Below are 22,241 nucleotides of genomic sequence, written 5' to 3'. Positions count from 1 at the left end.
AAATGCATGGGAAACAGTGATTCCTTGAGTCACACATCCTTTGGGGGACCCAGTATATACATAACAACTTTATTCTAGAAGATGTTCTTTTTCTCACTGAGGAACTGAGGATGTTATTAGGAAGTGTCCTTGCAGCTCCAAGTTTATTAAAACAAGCCTGGGTCCAACATAAGGGAAGGGCTACATGCCTGGGCTTCAAATGTGCATGTGTCTCTCTAAGGAGCCATGACTCTGGTTACTGCTCCACTGACCAGGGATTATCCCGAGAGACCTGAATCAGAGCAGGTGGCAACATGTCAGAGCCCTCTAGACTTGCTTAGAGGGCAAGAAAGTTTAGGAGAGAAGAAAGGAGGCCAGGTAGGGAAAAGGGGCACCTCATCCCCCATCCACTCTCAGCAAGCAGAGTAAAAAGGAATTTGAGGGACTTCCCTGGTGGTCCAGTGGCTAAGACTCTGCACTCCCAACGCAGGGAACTCAGGTTCACTCCCTGGGCAGGGAACTAGATCCCACATGCCACAACTAAGACCAGGTGCAGTCAAATACATAAATATTAACAACAGCAAAAAACCCAACCCATTTTTTAAAGATTCTAAGATTGAGAGCAAAAGCTCGTGTGTTTTCTACTAGCATCTCACTACCTTTGCTAAGAAAGTTCTTGATAATGATACCAGGTCACAGTGTACAACCCGCAGAATACCAGCTGTGTCTCATTTCCTCAATTAGTAACTGAAAGGGTGGGGATATGGACTTCTAACTACTCTGTTTCTAGAGCCGTTCAGTGGGCATCTGATAAATGGATATGTAAAAAAATCAGAAACATGCGTGCGCACACACACACACAGACACCCTCTCTCTACAGCAGCCGTACACATGAACAAAAAGAGAGCAAGCCAGTGATCCAGGGAGGTTCCAAACAGCATCCGCTATAAACACTTGGCTTCTTTGGGCTTTTATCCTCTTGTATAAAACAGGAACAAAAAAGTCCCATTGTTCTGCACACAGTTGTTACAAGAATTAAAACAGATAATACATATAAAAGCACAATAAAAATGCTGAAGAATGATACATAAAAGTTGAGGCCTTATGACATCATTTTGCCCCTAACGTATAAAACCATGCATTATGTGGCTGGTTAAAAATAATCGAAGCTATAAAAATGAATAGGATGGAATGGGGTTGTTTCAGCTATGAAATATGAATCTCCAAAATGCATGTTGTAGACTCAAAGGGCAAAGAACCAAAGAACAAAATGAGGTCCTTGGCCTCCTCCTAGCAAAGTAAGGAGATGAACACATTCCTAAGATCCTCAAGTTTATCTACCGAAAAACATTCAAGGGTTTCTCCAGTCCTTAAGTCTTTCCCCAGATAAACATATGAGGTGCTTAAGTAATCACAAATTCATTTATAAAAGGAAATGACTATTTTCCCCCAATTTTCTACTCTTCCTGTTAAAGTCTTTAGATGATTTAAACTGAAGAGGAGAAAAGGGAAAGAAAAAAAAGCAATATAAATATAAAATAATGTTTGATAAAGACTACATCCATCATATAAGTAATTACCATCTTTGGGAAAATATCAACATAACTTACAATATGAACATACACTTTTTTCCCTTAAGATACTTGTTTTATAGATCTTGGTGAATGATTTCAAAATAAACATATCATCATGCTGAGCATCTTATTGTAAAGCAAAGACAAAAATCAGAGAAGGGGCTCTGAAGGTTTCTGAAATCACAATTATGAATTACAAAACTCACCATCTCCTTGGGCTCTAGCGCTATGAGTCCCACAAATTTCACCAAGATTTCTGGGGACCCAATACTGAGGGCTCCAGACTAAAGCTAATGAAGTCAGTGCTGGGGATTTGGAGCTTCATTCCTCAGTTGAAGTACTCTCCTCTCATCGGTATCACCTTCATCACCTGACCCATCCTACACTTGTTTTGATGACCTGCTCACAGTACAACAATTCTCATCTCTAGACTCACACCTATGGACCCACTCATGGTTTCTGAGCAGGTGATACCTAGCAGAGTCTTAACTACAGTAGATTAAAGAAAAAGATCTGAACCCAAGTGAGACTGCATGATAAAGAGTTTGTGAATTAGTAATATACTTACTAAGAACCCAGAAGACTGTATTCATCTATAACATCTGGGAATTTTCTCAGATAAGGGAAAACAGTTAAGAGATGAAAATCTAGGATTTAATTAAGGGTACTGCTTTATACAAATTCCTACAATTATAAAATTTTGTGATGCAATTGAGAATTCTCAAAGGCGATCATTGGCTAAAATTTCTAACAACATGTCACCGATTTGCTTAGTTCCAGTTAAGGCACTACAGTAAGTTCACAGTGATTACACGTTCCTTGATTTTTTGGGTTAGTATATAAACTGCCAGCCTTCATCCCAGGTGACTTGTCTGCCCTGTTTTACCTTCCCTAGTTTATGGTGTTCATCTCTACCTAGGAGGGACTCCAGTAGAAAGGGATAAGAACCAAGAGGACACACGTGTACTTATAACCGTCTGGAAAATACTAATGGACTTGCCTGACACCTCTCGAGTTAAAGATCTGAGCAGTTATCACTGGCTTCCTGGAACTGAAAATATTTGTCGCATTTCTCCCAAAGAAATGAGCAATTCCACGGTTTCCTGAGAAAATCCCAGATGTATGCAGTTTCTTCAAAGAAATAGAGTAAAAACAACTTTCACATATTCATATGACATCATCAGGAAAAACTCTACATTCCTCTTAGAGAAACAACACCCTTCATGTATTTAAGGGCTGGACCTAATAAAACACACATTATGCTATGTCCTGGTCACTCCACGTGACTCAAGAGGGAGGGTTTCTGAGGTGTTTCCCAAACTTTGGCCATTCTAAGGCATGCAGGCAGCACCCACTTCCTCCCAAAGAACCTGAAGGAAGGTGCATCTCCACAGACTCACCATGTCCCACCTCTCCTTGGCAGGCTCAAAGCTCTTCCAGAACATGACCACTCTGTGTGCTCTCTAGTTTTTTTCAGGACAGTGCCCTGCTGTCCTGAGCTCTTAGCAGACCATGACTCTGTCTTATTAATCCAGGTCCCTGGGGCCTGGACCAAAGAAGGGCTTACAACGTGTGTGTCAAATAAAAGAACCTGGGTCATTTGTGGAGACACGAGTGGACCCAGAGAGTGTCATACAGAGAGAAGTAATTCAGAGAGAGAAAAACAAATTTTGTGTATTAACACATATGTGGAATCTAGAAAAATGGTACTGATGATCTTACTTGCAGAAATGGAGACAGATGTAAAGAACAAATGTAAGGATATCAAGGGGGAGCGGCGAGTGGAAGGAATTGGGAGACCGGGATTAACACACATACACTACTGCTACTATATATAAAAGTGAAAGTTTGTGATCCCATGGACTATACAGTTCAGGAAATTCTCCAGGCCAGAATACTGGAGTAGGGTAGCCTTTCCCTTCTCCAGGGGGTCTTCCCAACCCAGGGATTGAACCCAGGTCTCCTGCATTGCAGGCAGACTCTTTACCAGCTGAGCCCCAAGGGAAGACCAAGAATACTGGAGTGGGTAGCCTAGCCCTTCTCCAGGGGATCTTCCCAACCCAGGAATCGAACAGGTGTATCCTGCATTTCAGGCGGATTCTTTACCAACTGAGTTATTAGGGAAGCCCAATACTATATATAAAATAGGTAACTAATGAGGACTTCTCAGGTGGTGCAGTGGTAAAGAATCCATCTGCCAACCAACGCAGAAGAAACAAGAGATGCGAGTTCGATCCCTGGGTCGGGAAGATCCCCTGGAGTAAGAAATGGCAACCCACTCCAGGATTCTTGCCTGGAGCATTCCATGGATAGAGGAGCCCGGCGGGCTACAGTCCATGGGGTCACAAAGAGTCAGACATGACTGAGCAACTGCGTGCGTGCACACACGCACACAATGAAATCACACCATATAGCAAAGGGAACTCTGCTTAATGCAGTGTCGTGACCTGAATGGAAAGGGAGTCCGAAAGGGAGGAGATCCATGTATAAGCACAGCTGATTCATTCTGCTGTAGAAGAGAAACTCACACACTATATAGCAACCATAAAAAAAAGATGCTGGAAAAAAAATTAACTGTCAGGACTGAATACAGTAATGAGACAAAGAGATGGTTGACTGCTTTCAAGGTCAATACATATGTATGTGTATATGTATGTACACACATGAACACAAATATATCATCCATCTATGTATGGGGCAGCTGGATAAATGAAGATGAGTGCATACACACTTTTTCCCACCATGGTATTTAGCATTACAAAATGCAGTGAACAGAAAAGCCCAACAAAAACAGCAATTTATGTTTATTTTTGGTAACAAAGGATCAAATATATATATATAAACAAACACATTTAGAAGGAAAAAATACTATTTTCCATATTCTACTCAAAAAAATAAACTCCTTTCAAGTGGCACATTAGTGGAGACATGGGAGTGTATTACCCACTGCAGCAGCTCAACCCTACTGTGAATCTCCTTCCCCTGATTTTTCAACTCACTTTTCGCCCCCCTGCTCTCCAATTAGTTAGTTTACTGAGACCAAGTAAATAGGTTTTAAAAACCATCTTCAGCCAAATAAAATCAGAGAAAAACTATGGGCAAAACCCCTAAAACCCCACCTCTATGTAATACATCACAAATATGAATAATATTCCACTGTAATACAATGACATCTGCAACAACAGTAACACAATCCAAGATGACTTAACTTTCTGAAAGCAAGTAACAAGCAATGATATTTTATAAAGCTAAGTAAGCTCTGGAGCTACCAGACACCGGCAAAATATCCTTACTTGGTTTCAGTTCAACGAGAGGAGGTCTACTAAATTTAGACTCTGAGCTGATTTCATCAGCAACCTGTCCTCCTGACAGAGGTCTCTGCGGACAGGAGGGAGAAGTACCGGGGTGGGATCGACTTATTTCATAGGCACAGACTGCAGCCAAAAACGGTCACAAAGCGCACAGGTCCAGGGCATGGCTGACAACCACACCTCTAAATCCTGCAGTGTTGCTGTAAAGACGAGTCCTTTCTGGGAGCCATCAAGGACTCAGAATGGTCAGTGTGACTACGACACAGCCAGCTGGACTCGGGAGCTTTCCTGGAAGAAGTAAACACCAAACACTTGATCCAAGACAAAGCTTGAAACCATTTAGAGCGAGAACACGAAATGAAACTGAATCAAATCCTGATCATTTTTCTGTCTTTAAAAAAAAAAAATTGCTAGTCAAGAGAAAACCTAAAATTTTTTCATTCTAAAAAATGGTTTAATTCAAACTACACTTTACTCAAATACTAAAATGCTCAGGAAAACAACTGAGCTGTTATAACCAGCCTGGGGACAGGCATGGCATCTGAGCATCAGCAGTTTGCTCTTCCTGTCGGGGGAGTGGGGAGGAGACAGATGGGGGAGAAAGAGGACAGTCTGCAATAGCCTCTGGGGCAAGGGGGTGTCGCTGGTCAGCTGCTGGCTGGCCAGGCTCTGGCAGTGACTCAGTTGTGGATTGAGTGGACTGTGGACCCAATGGCTTGGCTGCCTGCATCCCAGTTGAGGGGACAGGACTGGGGCACAGAGAAATGGCTGTCAGAAAAAAGTCTCAAAGGAAATTCATGTATCAGAGCAGAGGATGGGGAGGGTGAAGAGGAAAAGGAAAGGTACATTCTTTTCACTCCCAACCACCTCACTGCCTCATTTCTCTTTGCTTTTCTGCTCCAGACAGTTCACTACCTCTTCTATCCTCTCCAAAATGGTATTTCTAGTCACTAAAGTGAATTTCATGGCTTCTTAAGCACCAGACTGTCCATCTTCCTTTTTTTTAAATAATTTTTTTTAAAATTTTCTGTCTTAAATATATGCCCATTCTCTCTCTTAAATCCCTTATAAAATTCTATCAAACTGGTTTGAGCTGGTACTAAAGTAAAACCAAAATGTGTCACTCTGCAAAAAGCCCTAGAAAATTTATAAAGCAGTTGAACTAAAACATAAAATATTTTTAAGCCAAACTAATCAGGTATTTCATGTGGTCCAATCCCCTATCCCAACATGGGAAATCCACAAATATTCATTTTCAAATCAAACGTAGATGAGCCATATACTGTCATATTATTAGGGCATATTCACACCCACTGACAGTCTGTCCTCCATTAATGTAGTCCAGCTTTTCACTTGAAACATAAAGGTTGCTGCTCACAAGACATGGAGGCAAACTAAAGATGCATATGACTATAACCCAGATTTCATGTTCAAAGTCGATTTCATATGGTTACATCCCTGGGTTAAAATAACAGGAAAAGAGCAAGTAATTTTCATCTTTTCGCAACTTACTACACTGTGTTTCAAAATGTTAAACCTCACACCATCTCTCCTGTATAAAGCTTTAAAAATGCTTAGATGGAAACAGATGATATAAAGATAGAAAATTCTGCAGAAAAAGATGCACACATGTGAAGCAGTATGTCAGCTATTCACGAGCTAAAAGAAAAGCTGATGTTAGTTTTAACATTAGCTGGAGGGAGAGCTCTTAGCTGGAAATAAAAAAAGAAATAGGAAATAATGCAAATGGAGAAACAATGCCAAAGGGGGACTGACAGTGCTGGAACATAAGTCTTTAGAAAAAAGAGTAAGGAACAATTTTCCAGAACAAGAAAAAAACATCAGTTAAATATGTGAAGGTATTTTGTGTATTTTTCCACAGCTTATGACTAAAATCAAATTATACACAGTAAACTAAAGGAATTAAAATGAAAGTAAAAGAAAAAGATACTATCCAAGCGATCAGACTACTCATAATAAGTGTGCTGAGGACAAATCACTAAGGTCACCAATATCTGGTTTTGTTCTTATCCTAATGACACTGTCCTCGCTGCCTGCACTGTCTTCTAGAACAAAGAAGGGTATAAATAAATAAGTTCATAAATAAATAAAACGATAGAATGTCTTGCCAAATGCCACTGTTGAAGACAAAGGTCAAAGACTAAATTATGAGTAAGGAAACTGTGCCAGGTAAATTCTGGATATTTTTACTGTTGGTGGTTTGGGGTTCCTCTAAAATGCAGAGCAAGCTCTTGGCTGCAGCCCAGAAGTACTTGGGGTGCTTGTTGGCTGGCACACTTTAGGCTTTGCACATCCAGAGATGCTGATTTAGAAAGTCAAGGATCCCAAAATCTGGCATTCTTAAGCAGCTTCTCAGAAGATTATAAATGCACTCAGTCCCAAGTTTACACTTTGATGAAACGACTGCCTAAAATAAAACACCCTTTTCTCTCCTATGGGGATTAACATGTTTGTTTGCTTTTTGAGGGAAAAAATACAACATATTTGGTAGCCATTGAGTTACCCTAATGAAAATTATCTGTTCTTGTGATCAAAATGTTTTCCACAGGTTTCATCAAACTACACCGGATGGCAACATAGCTACATATGATTGGAAAATGCAAACCAACACTTTCTTTAAGGTAATTGTTCAAGAATCCTTCACAAATGCTGCTAAAATTTTACTGAATTTGCCTTATGAGAAATTGAAAAAGTATGCAAAGAAATTATATATACATATACAAAGAACAGATACACACACACAGAGACACACACACAGAGACACACACACAGACACTCCAGCATTTACTACTACTGTATCTAAAAATTCTTAATTTGCTTCTCATTTCATTAGTCTGCAAAAACTTCCACAAATGTGTTAAACAGGAAGCTCCTCATGGGCCCCTTTGACACTTTAGACCCATGACTGGCAATTTTCTCTATGACTGTTTTTTCTTATCTCTTTCCTTCACTGGGTCTCTTTTTTTTCTGGATAACCAACCCCATGGCCCTTATCCACAGGTACACACAGCCACTTCATGGGAAAGATACACAGTTTTGTCTTTGCCCCACAGCAGTTTCAAACTGATTTGCGTTCATCCAAATAAGAGCACTTCTGAGGGAAGAATGTGTGTCAGGCCCCATGGAGAAAGAGACCCACAGTTACAATGTAAAGTGGTATTTGTTATTAATAGAAAAGGGATGGCTGATAACAGAAAACACTCTGGGTTTTTTTTTTTCCTCCAACAAATTAAAAATAAAATATTAAGCCTTCCCTGGTGGTACAGTAAATAGGAATCTGCCTGCCAATTCTGGGAACATGGGTTCGATTTCTGGTCTGGGAAGAGTCCACAGGTGGCCAGGCAACTAAGCCCCAGCGCCACAACTACTGAGCCCAAGTACTTAGAGACTGAGCTCTGCAACAGGAGAAGCCACCACAATGAATGAGAAGCCCACGCACCACGACAAACAGCAGACCCCTGCTCCCTGCAGCTAGAGAAAGCCCACGCACAGCAACAAAGACCCAGCGCAACCAAACACAAACATAAATACTTTCTTTTAGAAATAAAGCAAAATAGCAGGGCATTCCGAATGCAGAGCGAGAACAGCACCCGAAGACCTGATTGAGTGGAGATCTGCAGCTGAGCAGGATGCAACAGGGGCCATTTCTGACAGGCATCGCCAGAGTCATTATCATTTCTGGGTGTCATCATAGTCTAAGTCGGCTTTCTCTAGATCATACTAAAGGGTAAAGAACTGCTTGGTTTGCATCCATTACTGACCTCCCAAATCAGAGGACTGATGCCTGAAGCCTGGACACAGAGCAGGTGGGTCAGGCAAGGCGAGCTTCTGGATACCTGACTGTCTTGCTCATGAGAAAATGACGATGGGAAAAGGGGTGTAAGTAGAAGGGAAGTTTGTCCGCTAGTTGATTCTGATCCAGCCTAGATGCAGAGAAGTGAGAGTGTCCTCTTTGGTGGGCCTGGACTGGTGGGGGCTGACGGGCCTGCATGAAACCTGTCTACACATGACTCACAGGATGTCCTGCTGCGGCCCCAGCACCGCCGCACCAGCTGCACCTGAAGACGCTTCCGTTATCGATCATGTCTCATGGGATTTCACACGAATCCATCTCAGGAATATTTTCTAGTCTCGAATACCATTTTGGGTCAGAGGCAGAGAAGAAATCTCTCACCTATTAGTTCATAAGAAGAAAATACTTCCTATTCCAAAAGGAAGACTATGTCTCTGCTAAATACTCTAACCTAAGAATGAATTACTTCACTAGTGACATGTTCTTTAACAAGCCCCCACTTAATCACTGAAATCAAATATATTTTTTTTAAATTTAGCTCTATATGCACTCCTTACACACCTACTTCATAGTAGGCAGGGTGCCGACTCAGACACTTGACAAAGAATGAGACACAGTCCTGCCCTCAAGGGCTCCGGGTGCCTTCCGGGGAATAAGAACGGGGCCATCTAACACAGCGTGGTAGGTGTTACTCTGGAAGGGTGGCGGGCACAGTGCTCCAGGAACACCACGAAGCCTGGGAGGTCTGGGGAACCCTTCAGAGGGGATGACAATGGGGTTGGATTTTAAAGTGTGAATGAGATTTTACTGCAAATGAAGAGAAGGGGAAAGACCTTCTTGGCAATGGGAGCATGAAAAAAATCCATGCGATGCAAAAGGGAAGGAGTCTTTAGGGAACAAGAGAGTATCGTGGGGCAGAGGCGCAGGGCAGGGAGATGTGGACCATGAAACTGGGGAGATGGATAGCAGCCAGAGGGAAAGGACCTTATCAGTCACATAAACAGCGAATTTTATCCTGTAGGAAGGACAACATGGTACCCGGAACGGTTAATTTTGCAGGATCCAATCTGCAATTTTAGGAAGATATGTGTGGTGGCTTACTGGGGGGTGACAGAGAAAAGGCTGGGAGACCAGTTACAGAGCTTCGGCGAGATCACTCGTAACATGTTTTGGGGTGGCCCAATGCTCTTTGGTGAACATCATCATTTTCCCCCACATGTTCTTTAATTATACCTGAGGTTTTCTCCTTAAATTATCTATTGAAGCTGATATGTATATATATATATTCCAATTCCAAATACGTCATCTGTGGTTTATAAAATCACATTCCACATGAGTAAATGTTTAGGTAAATACTTAAAAGAATTCTCTTACCTGAACAAAGCTGTTCCACTTTCGTGTAGTTTAAAGATACTATGTCATTAACCCAAGCGATGATGTCATGTCTGCTCATAGTCTCTTGGGTTATCGAGGTAGAATACACATTGACTGCCATTCCCCAACTAGAAGAAACAAACAAACAACATTCATTTACCCACAAGGAAAAAAATGAACTCAGAAAGATGACAGACATCCATCCAACTCTGGCAGAATTCTAATATGGTTAAAACTCATATGTGGTTCATGCATCATCATTTTATATCTCCTTCAATTTGATTCAAATGTTGTTCAGGCTCTAAGATTCCTAATGTCTCATGTAATTTAGTGTCTCACTTAGAAGATGAGTTGGGAACAATTTTTTTTTTTAATCAGCTTTAGAGAAAAGGAAATTCCCTTCAGAAATAGGATACATACATGTTTCATTAGAAAAAAAAATCTTCACCAGTAGTCTCTATCCCTAAAAACTTTGGATAAAGCAAAAAAAAGAAAAAGAAAAAATTGTACAGAAAGTATTTGGAACTGACTGCATGAGTCCCCCCTTCATCTCTGACTTTAATATTCTCCTTCTGACCATTCCATGACACCTACTACTTCCCCCAACTTTTCTCTGGAGTGGCACACAGTGGCTGCAGAAAAAGTAACAGAGAAGGTTTGTTTTGCTTAAAATACTTTGATAGCTATAGTTTGGTAAGATTGGTTTCCTATTTTTTAATTAATAAACAATGTGTTTAGGGCAGCTTTAGATTCACAGCAAAACCGAGTGGAAAGTACAGAGTTTTCCCATATACCCCCTCATCTGACAATCTCCCTACCAGCTGGTAAGTTTGTTACAATCAGTGAACCTACACTGATGCGCTCTCATCACCCAAATTCTATAGTTTACATTAGGTTCCCTCTTGGTGTTGTATATTCTCTGGGCTGTGACATACAGTGACATGTATCCATCACTGCAGTATCACACAGAATCCTAAAAAAAAAACAATCCTCTCTGCTCTGTCGATTCATCCTTCCTGCCTACCATTTCTGGCAACCACTGATCCCTCTTACTGTCTCCATAGTTTAACCTTTCCCAGGTCATACAGTTGGAACCATACAGTACATAACCTTTTCAGACTGGCTTCTTTCACTAATGCACATTGAAGGTTCCTCTGTGTCTTTTCACGACTTGTGAGCTCACTTTTTTTTGCACTGAATAATACTGCACTGTCTGAATGTATAACACTGAAAGACATCTTGGTGGCCTCCAAGTTCTGGCAAATAGGAGTAAAGCTACTATAAATATTCACGTGCAAGTTTTTGTAAGTTTTGATTCATTAGGATAAATACCAAACAGCACGACTGATCTGGGTCATATGGTAAGAGTGTGTTCAGTTTTATAAGAAACTGCCAAACTGTCTCACAACATGGCTGTACCATCCTGCGTTCCCAACAGCAATGAATAAAACGTCCTATTGCCCCATGTCCTCACCAACTCTTGGTGGTGTCAGTATTTTGGATTTGGGCCATTCTAACAGGTGTATACTGGAGAAGGAAATGGCAAGCCACTCCAGTATTCCTGCCTGGGACCCATGGACAGAGTGGCCTGGCGGGCTGTGTAATCCATGGGGTCACAAAAGAGTCAAACATGACTTAGTAACTAAACACCACCACCAAAACCCAACTCTTTAGAGGCTTCAAAGTGATATTCTCTTATTCTTTTTTTAAATTCAAGTAGTTGATTTACAATATTGTGTACATTAAAGTGACTCAGATATACATATATATATTCTTTTTCAGATTCTTTTCCATTATAGGTTATTGCAAGGTATAGAATATAGTTTCCTGTGCTGTAAAATAGGTCCTTGTCTTTATTTATTTTCTATATTCTAGTGTGTATATATTAATCCCAGACTTCTGATTTATCTCTCCCCCAACTTTCTCCTTTGGTAACCAAAAATTTGTTTTCTATGTCTGTGAGTCTGTTTCTGTTTTGTAAATAAGTTCATTTGTATTTTTTTTTTTAAGATTCCACATGATATAATATTTGTCTTTATCTGTTTTGACTCACTTCACCTAGTGTGACAATCTTTAGGTTCATCCACGTTGCTGCAAATGGCAATATTTCATTTTTTATTAATGGCTGATAATGTCTACCACGCCTTCTTCACCCTTTCATCTGTCCATGGACACTTAAGTTGCTTCCATGTCTTGGCTATTGCAGGTAATGCTGCTATGAACAATGAGGAGCCTGTTACCTTTTTGAATTAGAGTTTTCATCTTTCCTGTATATACGCCCTGGAGTGGTATTGCTGGATCATATGGTAACTATAGTTTCAGTTGAGTTGCTTTTTTTTGGTTGTGTGACTTGTGAGACCTTAGTCCCCCAACCAGGGATCCAAATCTATGCCCCTTGCAGTGGAGGCAGGTCCTAACCACAGGACCACCAAGAACTCCTTATTTTGTTTTTTTTTTTTAAGGAACCTGCATACTGTTCTCCATAGTGACTATACCAATTTACATTCTCACCAACAGTATAGGAGAGTTAGTTCCCTTTTCTCTACAGCCTCTCCAGCATTTATTACATGTAGATTTTTTTGATGATGGCCATTCTGACTGGTATGAAGTGATATCTCATCATAGTTTTTACTTATATTTCTCTAATAATTAACGATGTGGAGTATTTTTTCATATGTCTACTGGTCAGCTATATATTTTTTTTGGAGAAATGTCTATTTAGATTTTCTGCCTATTTTTTGATTGGGCTGTTTATTTTTTTATATTGAGCTGTATGAACTGTCTGTATATTTAGGAAATTAAGCTCTTGTTGGCTGCATCATTTGCAAATCTTTTCTTCCATTCTGTAGGTTATATTGTTTATAGTTTCCTTTGCTATACAAAAGCTTGTAAGCTGAGTAGGTCCTGTTTATTTTAACTTGTATTTCTACTACCATGGGAGACTAACCTAAGTATTGCTGCAATATTATTTCAGAGAATGTTTTGCCTATGTCCTCTTCTAGGAATTTTAAAGTGTCACGTCTTATATTTAAGTCTTTGAGCCATTTTGAATTTGTTTTCGTGTACGGTGTAAGAGTGTTGTAATGTCATTGGTTCACATGTGGCTGTTTCAGTTTCCCAACACCACTCGCCGAAGAGACTGTCTTTCCCCATTGTGTCCTCCTGCCTCCTCTGTTGAACACTAGTTAGCCACAGGTGTGTGGTTTGTTTCTGGGCTCTCTCCTCTGTTCCACTGATCCACATGTCTGTTTTTATGCCAATGCCATGCTGTTTTGATTACTGTAGCTTTGCAGTATTGTCTGAAGTCTGAGAGGGTTATGCCTCCAGCTTTGCTCTTTCCCTTCAGGGTTGCTTTGGCAATTCTGGGTCTTCTCTGGTTCCACATAAGTTTTAGGATTATTTATTCCAGTTCTGTGAAAAATTTCATAGGTCATTTGACAGGGATAGCATTAAACCTGTGGATTGCTTTGAGTAGTATGGTCATTTTAACGATATCAATTTTTCTAATCCAAGAGCCTGTGATATCTTTCCATTTCTTTGAATCACCTTCCATTTCCTCTATCAATGTTTTATAGCTCTTAGCATGTAACTCTTTCACCTCCTATGTCAGGTGTATTCCTTAGTTTTTTCTTTGATGTGATTTTAAAAGGTTTTGTTTGTTTGTTTGTTTTTACTTTCCCCTTCTGATATTTTATTGTTAGTGTAAAAAATGCAGCAGATTTCTGTATGTTAATCTTGTACCTTGCTGAATTTGTTTATTGGTTCTAATAGTTTTTGTGTGGAGTCATTAGGGTTTTCTATAGAGAGTATCATGTCATCTGCACATAATGACAAGTTTACTGCTACCCTTCCAACCTGGATACCTTTTCTTTCTTTTTCTCATCCAATTGCTGTGGCTAGGGCTACCCATACTATGTTGAATAGAAGTGTGTCGACATCCTTGTTGTGTTCTAAAATTCAGTAGGAAAGGTTTCAGCTTTTCACTGTTGAGTATTATGTCGGCTGTGGGTTTCTGATAGCTTTTATTATACTGATACCTGTTCTCTTTATACTCATTTCAGTGAAAGTGTTTATCATGAATGGATGCTGAATTTTACCAAATACTTTTTCTGCATCTACTGAAAAGATTATTTGGTTTTCGTGTTTTCTTTGGTTGATGTGATATATCATATTGATTGCTTTGCATATGTTTACCATTATTGTGGCCCTGGGGCAAATCCAACTTGACCATAGTGTATGATCCTTTGTTGAGGACTTTTGCATCTGTATTCATCCACGATATTAGCCTGTAATTTTCCTTTCCGGTACTATCTTTGTCTGGTTTTGGTATCAGAGTGAAGGTGGCTTCACAGAATGGCTTTAGGGATGTTCCCTCCTCTTCAATCTCTTGGAAGAAGTTTGTCAAGGATTGGTGTAAGTTCTTCTTTGTATGTTTGGTAGAATTCCCCAGTGAAGACACCTAGTCCTGGACTTGTGTTTGCAGGGAGGTTGGTTTGTTTGTTTTGTAATTATAGATTTGATTTCACTTCAAGTGAATTCTATCTATTCAAATTATCTATTTCTTCTTGATTGAGTTTTGGTGAGCTGCATGTTTCTAGAAACTTGTTCATTTCCTCTAGTTTGTCCAATTTGTTGACATATAACTGTTCATAGTATTCTACTGTGACTTTTTATATTTCTGTGGTATTGGTTGTTATTTCTCCCTTTCATTTCTCATTTTGTTTATTTGGGTTCTCTCTTTTCTCCTATTTATTCTTGATTTATTAACTAGAATAATTCTACAAAGAGAAATTTCCTCTCTGAGATATTGATTATATAAGAAAGGCAAGATAGATGCCTGATTCTTTCCCTATATCTTCAGATTTTCACAACAAAGAGGTAAGTTTCCTAATAGTCTCCAAACATGACCAATGAGGTTTTTATTTCTGAAGTGTAATTATGAACTTACAGATTTAAAACATTTGATCCACAGTTTAAATCACTGACTTCTGAGTTTTTTCTGACAAGGTTCTAGTAGTCTTTGCTAACTTCCCTGCTTTCTGGTATGAGAAAAAGCTTCAGGCTTAACTTGTACATTTGCTGCCTTAGACCTAAAACCAGTCATTTCTCCGAGTTCCTTATTCCTTTGGTCACAAATACTAGAGATAATATTTTTAAGCACAACTATATACAATAGAAAAATATAGACATACAGATTTTACACAAAAATCTACATATTATTAAACAGTTGTATTTGAAATTCTTATTAACTCTAAAGCAACAAAAAATCAGCTTTCTACTTAAAGTGCTAAGTGACAATTTTATTTATTGGTAAGTATAAAAATAAACATCCATCCATCCTCAGAAGCACCCTCATCTCTAAATTTGCTTCCCCTGAAGATGTGAAAAAACTTAAGACACTGGCATCCCCACAAATGTGACCACAGTTACTGCCTTTCTACAACATTATTAAAAATGCTTTTAATTTTTTGCTTAATAACTTCCATTGTTTTCTTTATTATTTAGCATACAAACCATTTGCTTTTAATTACTAGTCAATTTTAAAAATTAACTATGTAAATTATATAAAATTTCAGTAGAAATTATTCAAAATTTAAAATGTTTTGGAGTGTCTGGTATAATTTTCATTTACCGGCATAATTTTTGGCAGTCCATGTATTTTTCTAATGGCTTTGCCTGCAGGCAGTAGGGAGAATCTTTTGCTTTAAGAGGCAATGTACTACTGGAGGATGAGGCACCAAGGCCCAGAATTGTGCCAGAGGGCAAAAAGCCAAGTTGGGATGAAATTTTTGCTCTAGATGATTTAAACACAAAATTAAATGCAAAGCAGGGAAGATACAATCAGATCTGTGTTTCAGAAAGATTATCCACAAGTAAGTGAGTAAAGATGGTCTGTGATTACGTAATAGATAGAAATGCATAACAAAAGAACAGGTTGAAGAATTATGATAGCTTTTAAAAAATCCATAAGAACGGAGAAGCAAGTCATTTGCTGCAGGTTCTGTTAATGAATCACACTCTTTTCTGCATCTTTATTGACAACATTCACCAAAGGACAACAATTCTTTTATACTGAGACATCTGGTGCAGAAGAGCAAGTAAAGCATTATCTGCCTTCAAGGAGCTCATTAAGATGACCAGGTAAGCAACAGAATAGCAGCTGATTTTTGCTTTAGTAAAACTTCAGTTAATTATTTACTAGACTCACACTCTAACCTCAACCACATCCCCATCTCCACCGGACACGACTGCAGCCCCCAGAAAGCCTGAAGAACATACATCTGTTGAGGGACCTGTGGGCGAACAGAGAGAGAGGACAGACAAGAGGAAGGGCGGAGCAGTGAGGGTTAGGAATGTTTTCTGACAGTTTCTAAAATAAAACAACAACAATGCATCACTTTGCCGACGAAGGTCCGTACGGTCAAAGCTATGGTTTTTCCAGTGGTCTTGTACGGATGTGAGAGCTAGACCATTAAGAAGGCTGAGCACCGAAGAATGGATGCTTTCAAACTGTGGTGCTGGAGAAAACTCTTGAGAGTCACTTGGACCGTAAGGAGATCAAACCAGTCAATTCTAAAGACAACCAACCCTGATCGTTCACTGGAAGGACTGATGCTGAAGCTGAGGCTCCAATACTTTGGTCACCTGATGCAAAGAGCTGACTCATTGGAAAAGACCCTGATGCTGGGAAAGACTGAGGGCAGGAAGAGGCAGGAGCGACAGAGGATGAGATGGTTAGATTGCATCATTAACTCAATGGACATGAGTTTGAGCAAACTCAGGGAGATAGTGAAGGACAGGAAAGGCTGGCATACTGCAGTCCATGGGGTTGCAGAGTCAGACCCGACTTAGCAACTGAACAACAACCATATACCTACTTCAAATTAATACCAGTGGAATCAACATAGTTCCTTTCTATTTACCCTGTGCTGATGAGAATACTCTTAGAATCTATCTTCCTCCATATTTTACCAAGATACTTCTAAATTCATTTCAGTTTGTGGTTATCTTTCACCTCCTCTATTAGTTCCCCATCCAAATGTGTGACACCTTTAGATTTTGCAGGGGAGAGCTTGAGGTCCAGATTTCCTCTGTGCAGGGAAGGCAGCTGAAGTAGAAAAAGAATTCTATTTCTGCTCTGCCAGTCCCTCTTTTCTCCCCCTAATTCCTTCAGAAAAAGAAAACTTTCTACAGGTGCAACTTCAATACATTTAAGCTGAAATTATTCATCTGACTCAACAATTCACAAATGAGAATTAATATATCTCCAAAGGTTAAACTGAAGGCCAGTGGAGTTAGCTCCTGTGTAAACATCCACTAAAATCTGAAGATATAATAATAATTTCTTAGATGCCAATCTATATTGCAATATAAAGGTGAAAGTACTGGTCTCTACTTATTCATCAGATATGTTATATAGATAATAAAGGAAAAAAAATTTAAAAAAAAAAAAGGAATTTTTCTATCATGTTATAGTTAAAGTGGTTCCCTGCTCCCATTTTGACTCTTGAAAAAAAAAAAAATCCTATGGGGGAGCAGGGCAGGAACCGTATTCTTTGCTGACAAATGTGGACTTCTAGTCTTTCTGAAGGACAATTCAAAATATTAATTTTTAAAATTTTACCGAGTAATTTGCAAAGACTCAGGCAAGCAAAGTAAATGGCTAAAAAGGTAAGATAACACTGAATGCTACAGAATAAAGAACCAATGGACTGTGCAGGGTTTATTCTGTTTGGCTCTTCAGCATGCCTGTTCCAGAGAAATTACTGTTTATTCTTCGATGACCTGACATCTGGTCTCTAGGACAAGCATTCCTCTCTGTGTCACCCTCGTAAAAAAGGAAGTCCAAGCCCTGTCCTCTAATTTGCGGCTTTCAGTTGGTGCTTTAACTAGATCACTATGTGTTTAAAACCTGGTAAGTACAACAGCACTGAAAGTAGTAAGTAAGAGACAATTTCCTAGCATGTCGGTCTCTGGGTCACACATTTTGATACGGCATTAAAATGTCATTTTAAAATGAACTTGCACAGCAGAAATTAAGACAACATTGTAAACCAATAATATTTCAATAAAACAAATTTTTAAAAAATGAATTTGCATCCACTGCTCCTTCTTGAAAATAAACCAATAATCACCACATAGTTTATACACAGTGTATAGTTTATATACTGTTTCTGGGAATGTCCAAATGCCTTTCTGGGAAACTGGCACTATATATATATATGTGTATATATATATAATCTATAATGTTATATGTTATAGCTAATATATTACATACATATAATATTGTGTACACACTATATTATATACATATTATATATGTGCATATACACACACACATATATATACATATATACATATATATATGTGTGTGTGTATATATATATATATATATATATATATATATATATATTTTGCAAGTGAGAGAAAGAAAAACACACAGAAAAATAAAAATCCCTTCCAGCAGGTGAAGTCACATTTCTGGCTTGTCCATGGACAGTGATCACTGACACATGTGACTTTGGAAAAAGGCCAGCCTCAGCCTGAGGGCCAGTGTGTTGATTTTGCCCCATTTCACCCTGTATGCGTGGGCTTCTCAGGTGGCACTAGTGGTAAAGAACCCGCCTGCCAATGCAGGAGACATAATGAGATGCGGGTTTGATCCCTAGGTCAGGAAGATCCCCTGCAGAAGGAAATGGCAACCCACTCCAGTATTCTTGATGGAGAATCCAATGGAGAGAGGAGCCTGGCGGGCTACAGTCCACAGGGTCACCAAGAGCGGGACACAGCTGAAGCGACTGAGCATGCATGCACTGTGTACACAGCACTTGGGGGTGGTGGCGGGACAAGTACACTAAGTTTATGCTCCGCAGCAGTCACTCAACCATACAAATCAGAGACTGCATTTCTGCTTACTGAAACAAAAGGAATTTTACATGACTAAGTGGGACTTGAGTTTGCCTACTGAACAAAGCCTGGATAAAGATTTGGCAAGCCCCGACCTATGGAAACCAAAACATGGATTCTACCCCCTCACCAGTCATCAGCTCCCAAACCAATGACAAAGTAGTTCACAGTTTTGTCCAAGAACAAACTGGGCAAGGTTTGTGAATTATTCCAGAGGAGGGCCTCTTCAAAATGTGACAAACATATAAAATGTCACAGCTAACGAAAACTGGAATTATTTCTTACATAACTCATTCTGTCTCTGCACCTCACACTTATAAACAGACCACTCGTGTACAGTTGGAGGAAAACGTGGTGTTTTTCCAGCAAGGCTCACAGTAGACCAGGTGTCTCAAGATTCTGGCTCTAGTGCTGCTGTGGGTGTGTGGCTGTAGGAAGAGGGGCTTGAGAAATTAATTTTGGGACTGAGGCATGTGGAACCTATTTTGATTTTTTTTTTTTCACAACTACCATCTGAGTATGCCAGCCTTCCCAAGTTTAGACACGACCATCTGCAGAAGAACTGCCTTCTTTAAGTGGTTGACTTCTGTCTGCTGCTCTGTAAGAAGGCCCAGTTTGGCTTGAAAGTGAAAGTCGCTCAGTCATATCCAACTCTTTGTGACCCCATGGACTATACAGTCCATGGAATTCTCCAGCCCAGAATATTGGAGTGGATATCCTTTCCCTTTTCTAGGGGATCTTCCCAACCCAAAAATCAAACCCAGGTCTCCTGCATTGCAGGTGGATTCTTTACCAGCTGAGCCACAAGGGAAGCCCAAGAATACTGGAGAGGGTAGCCTATCCCTTCACCAGCAGATCTTCCTGACCCAGGAACTGAACTGCGGTCTCCTGCATTGCAGGCAAATTCTTTACGAACTGAACCATCAGGGAAGCCCCGAGATTTATCCCAAATGCGTTTTGAAGCTGAACCTTTAAAAGCCACCCACCTCTCCCACCCTGACTTAAGTTATTTTCTTTATTTCATTCCCTAAGGGAATCTATACCCAACTGGAAACTTCGTGTTCAACATAACATGTTCTGTAAACTAAGCTCCCCGTTGCCATGGCAATATACTCCGTTCACACAATTTGCACTGAAAACTATACTCATATTTATGACCGTCTTTCTTCACTCTCTCATAACAATCTGTATTTTCAACATGCTTCTCCATCACTGGGGGAAGTAATCCACCTCCACCAGCCTAAGACCAACACACGCAATCCACCCTTCACCCACGGACAAAACAAAGGAAGTGAAAGTGATAAGCGCTCAGTTGTGTCTGACTCTTTGCGACGCCATGAACTGTAGCCCACCAGGCTTCTCTGTCCATGGGATTTTCCAGGCAAGAATACTAGAGCAGGTTGCCATTTCCTTCTCGAGGGGATCTTCCTGGCCCACAGATCAAACCTGGGTCTCCTGCATTGCAGGCACTCTTTACAGTCTGAGCCAGCAAGGAAGCCCGACAAAACAAAGAACAGATAGGAAAAGGTGAATGAAGAATAATGGTATTTTCCTTTCACCTGGGAAATATTTCTTTGATCTTGGGAACATAAGGATTTCTGAAGTCCATATAATAATCTACAACCCAAGTGTTTTCTTAAGTCATAAGGTACCAATGCTTCATAGGAAGCCAAGTCACGCTGACCAAAAACGGCTCTGAAGTCTCCATATATGTCACGGTGGGAAAAGTACCTGCGAGTCACAAGAACACTTCCTTTACTGGACTTAAGACCTTGGTCAAGGTCAAGATCTCACCCTGAATTCCCACCCCACAAGGTGTTCTCTAGTTAACATTTTTAGGATGGTCAAGGTTGGCCTAATCCGACATACCAGGTAAAGGGAGGTAGGTGCATTATCTCAAACACACTTATCAGTCATGGCTTTTTTCTAAGAATCTTCTCGGCATCATCCTAACAGAAACAGCCATTTTGCAAACACTTCTACGTACCCACAAGTAGATCGAGACAACTGCTGATATAAAATTGAGTATTTCCTTCCTTACAAGTGCCATATTTCTAAAATGCAGCAAGTTCCCAACATACACACCTTCAAGTTGCGAACTTTCAAAGATGCGAACACGTGTTCTCATGTCCGATCACCTAAGTCAGCTCTCGTGTGGCTTACATTGTCATGTGTGCACATCACTTTACAGTACAGTGTGGTATAGAGTACGGTGGTACAGTACCTTTGTTTCAAGCCCAGGATGTCCAGAAGCAAGTGTAAAAGCAGCAGTGATATAGAGGGTACAACTGCAATTTTCAAGGTACTGTAAGATTAAAAATGTTTTATTTTTTGTGTTGGTTTGCTTTTTATGTTATTATTTATGTGAGAAGTATTATAAACCTGTTATAGTACAGTACTGCATAGACAATTGCGTTAGTTGGGTACCTAAGCTAACTTTGTTGTCTACCTATTGTTTTGTTCGGTCGGTCGCCCAGTCGTGTCCGACTCTTTGTCAGCACACCAGGCTTCCCTGTTCTTCACCATCTCCCGGACCTTGCTCAAACTCATGACCATTGATTTGGTGAAGCCATCCAACCATCTCATCCTCTGTCGCCCCCTTCTTCTCCTGCCCTCAATCTTTCCCAGCTTCAGGGTCTTTTCCAATGAGTCAGCTCTTTGCATCAAGGTACCTGGGCCAACTCTTCTGGACTTTCAAATAAATTGGACTTACAAAGGGGCTCTCAGAATTCCTTTGTGTGTAGGGGACTTACTGTAGGCTGAAATCATACACGAAGAAAAGAAGTGCATATTTATATCCACTGATCAAATACTGAGACAAAGGAAGAAACTCCAAAAGCTGTTCATCAACCTCAGGGGGGCTGAAGAGCTTGGGTCCCAAAGCAGAAATTCACTTAAATGTATGTGTTTTGCCCTGAAAAGCCTTGTAACAGCAGACCTAGACTCTGCCTGAGTGCCTGCTTCCCGGCTCCCTCCTCACAAAAGGCTGATGTGGAATCCCTGGGCTGCCCCAGACAATGAACTGGGCATCCACTGGGAGTGACTTGCAAATGTGTCCCCTGAACCAGAAACTTCCCAGCCTTTGAGCTGCCCATAATTAATTCTCCAGATTCAATACCATCAGGGGGGAAGGATTTAAACGTTTCACCAAGGAAAGAGTATCTCCAGATAATTCTCGATTCATCACTTGCTCTTTCGTTGTGACCCAGAACACGGCGGCGGGGGGGCGGTTAGTGGGGGTAGGGGGGCAGTATTTGGCTGGGGAAGGAGAGCAGGCTGGAG

At 40.2% G+C, this 22,241-nt stretch overlaps 1 protein-coding gene across 3 annotated transcripts in view; it reads right to left on the bottom strand.

Annotated features, from left to right (window-relative positions):
• Window positions 1–22,241, bottom strand: part of MAPRE2 (microtubule associated protein RP/EB family member 2) — a 179,570-nt gene that overhangs the window by 67,232 nt on the left and 90,097 nt on the right. For all 3 annotated transcript variants that reach the window (XM_020887039.2, XM_020887037.2, XM_020887036.2), the window contains one exon: window positions 10,053–10,180. In XM_020887039.2, coding sequence (XP_020742698.1) covers window positions 10,053–10,173 — 121 coding nt within the window. In that variant the 5' untranslated portion in view covers window positions 10,174–10,180. The remainder of the gene's footprint in view (window positions 1–10,052; window positions 10,181–22,241) is intronic.

The sequence above is a fragment of the Odocoileus virginianus genome, chromosome 22, assembly GCF_023699985.2.
Source record: "Odocoileus virginianus isolate 20LAN1187 ecotype Illinois chromosome 22, Ovbor_1.2, whole genome shotgun sequence".
In the NCBI taxonomy this organism is placed as follows: Eukaryota; Metazoa; Chordata; class Mammalia; order Artiodactyla; family Cervidae; genus Odocoileus; species Odocoileus virginianus.
This window is presented reverse-complemented; position numbering and strand designations above follow the sequence as displayed.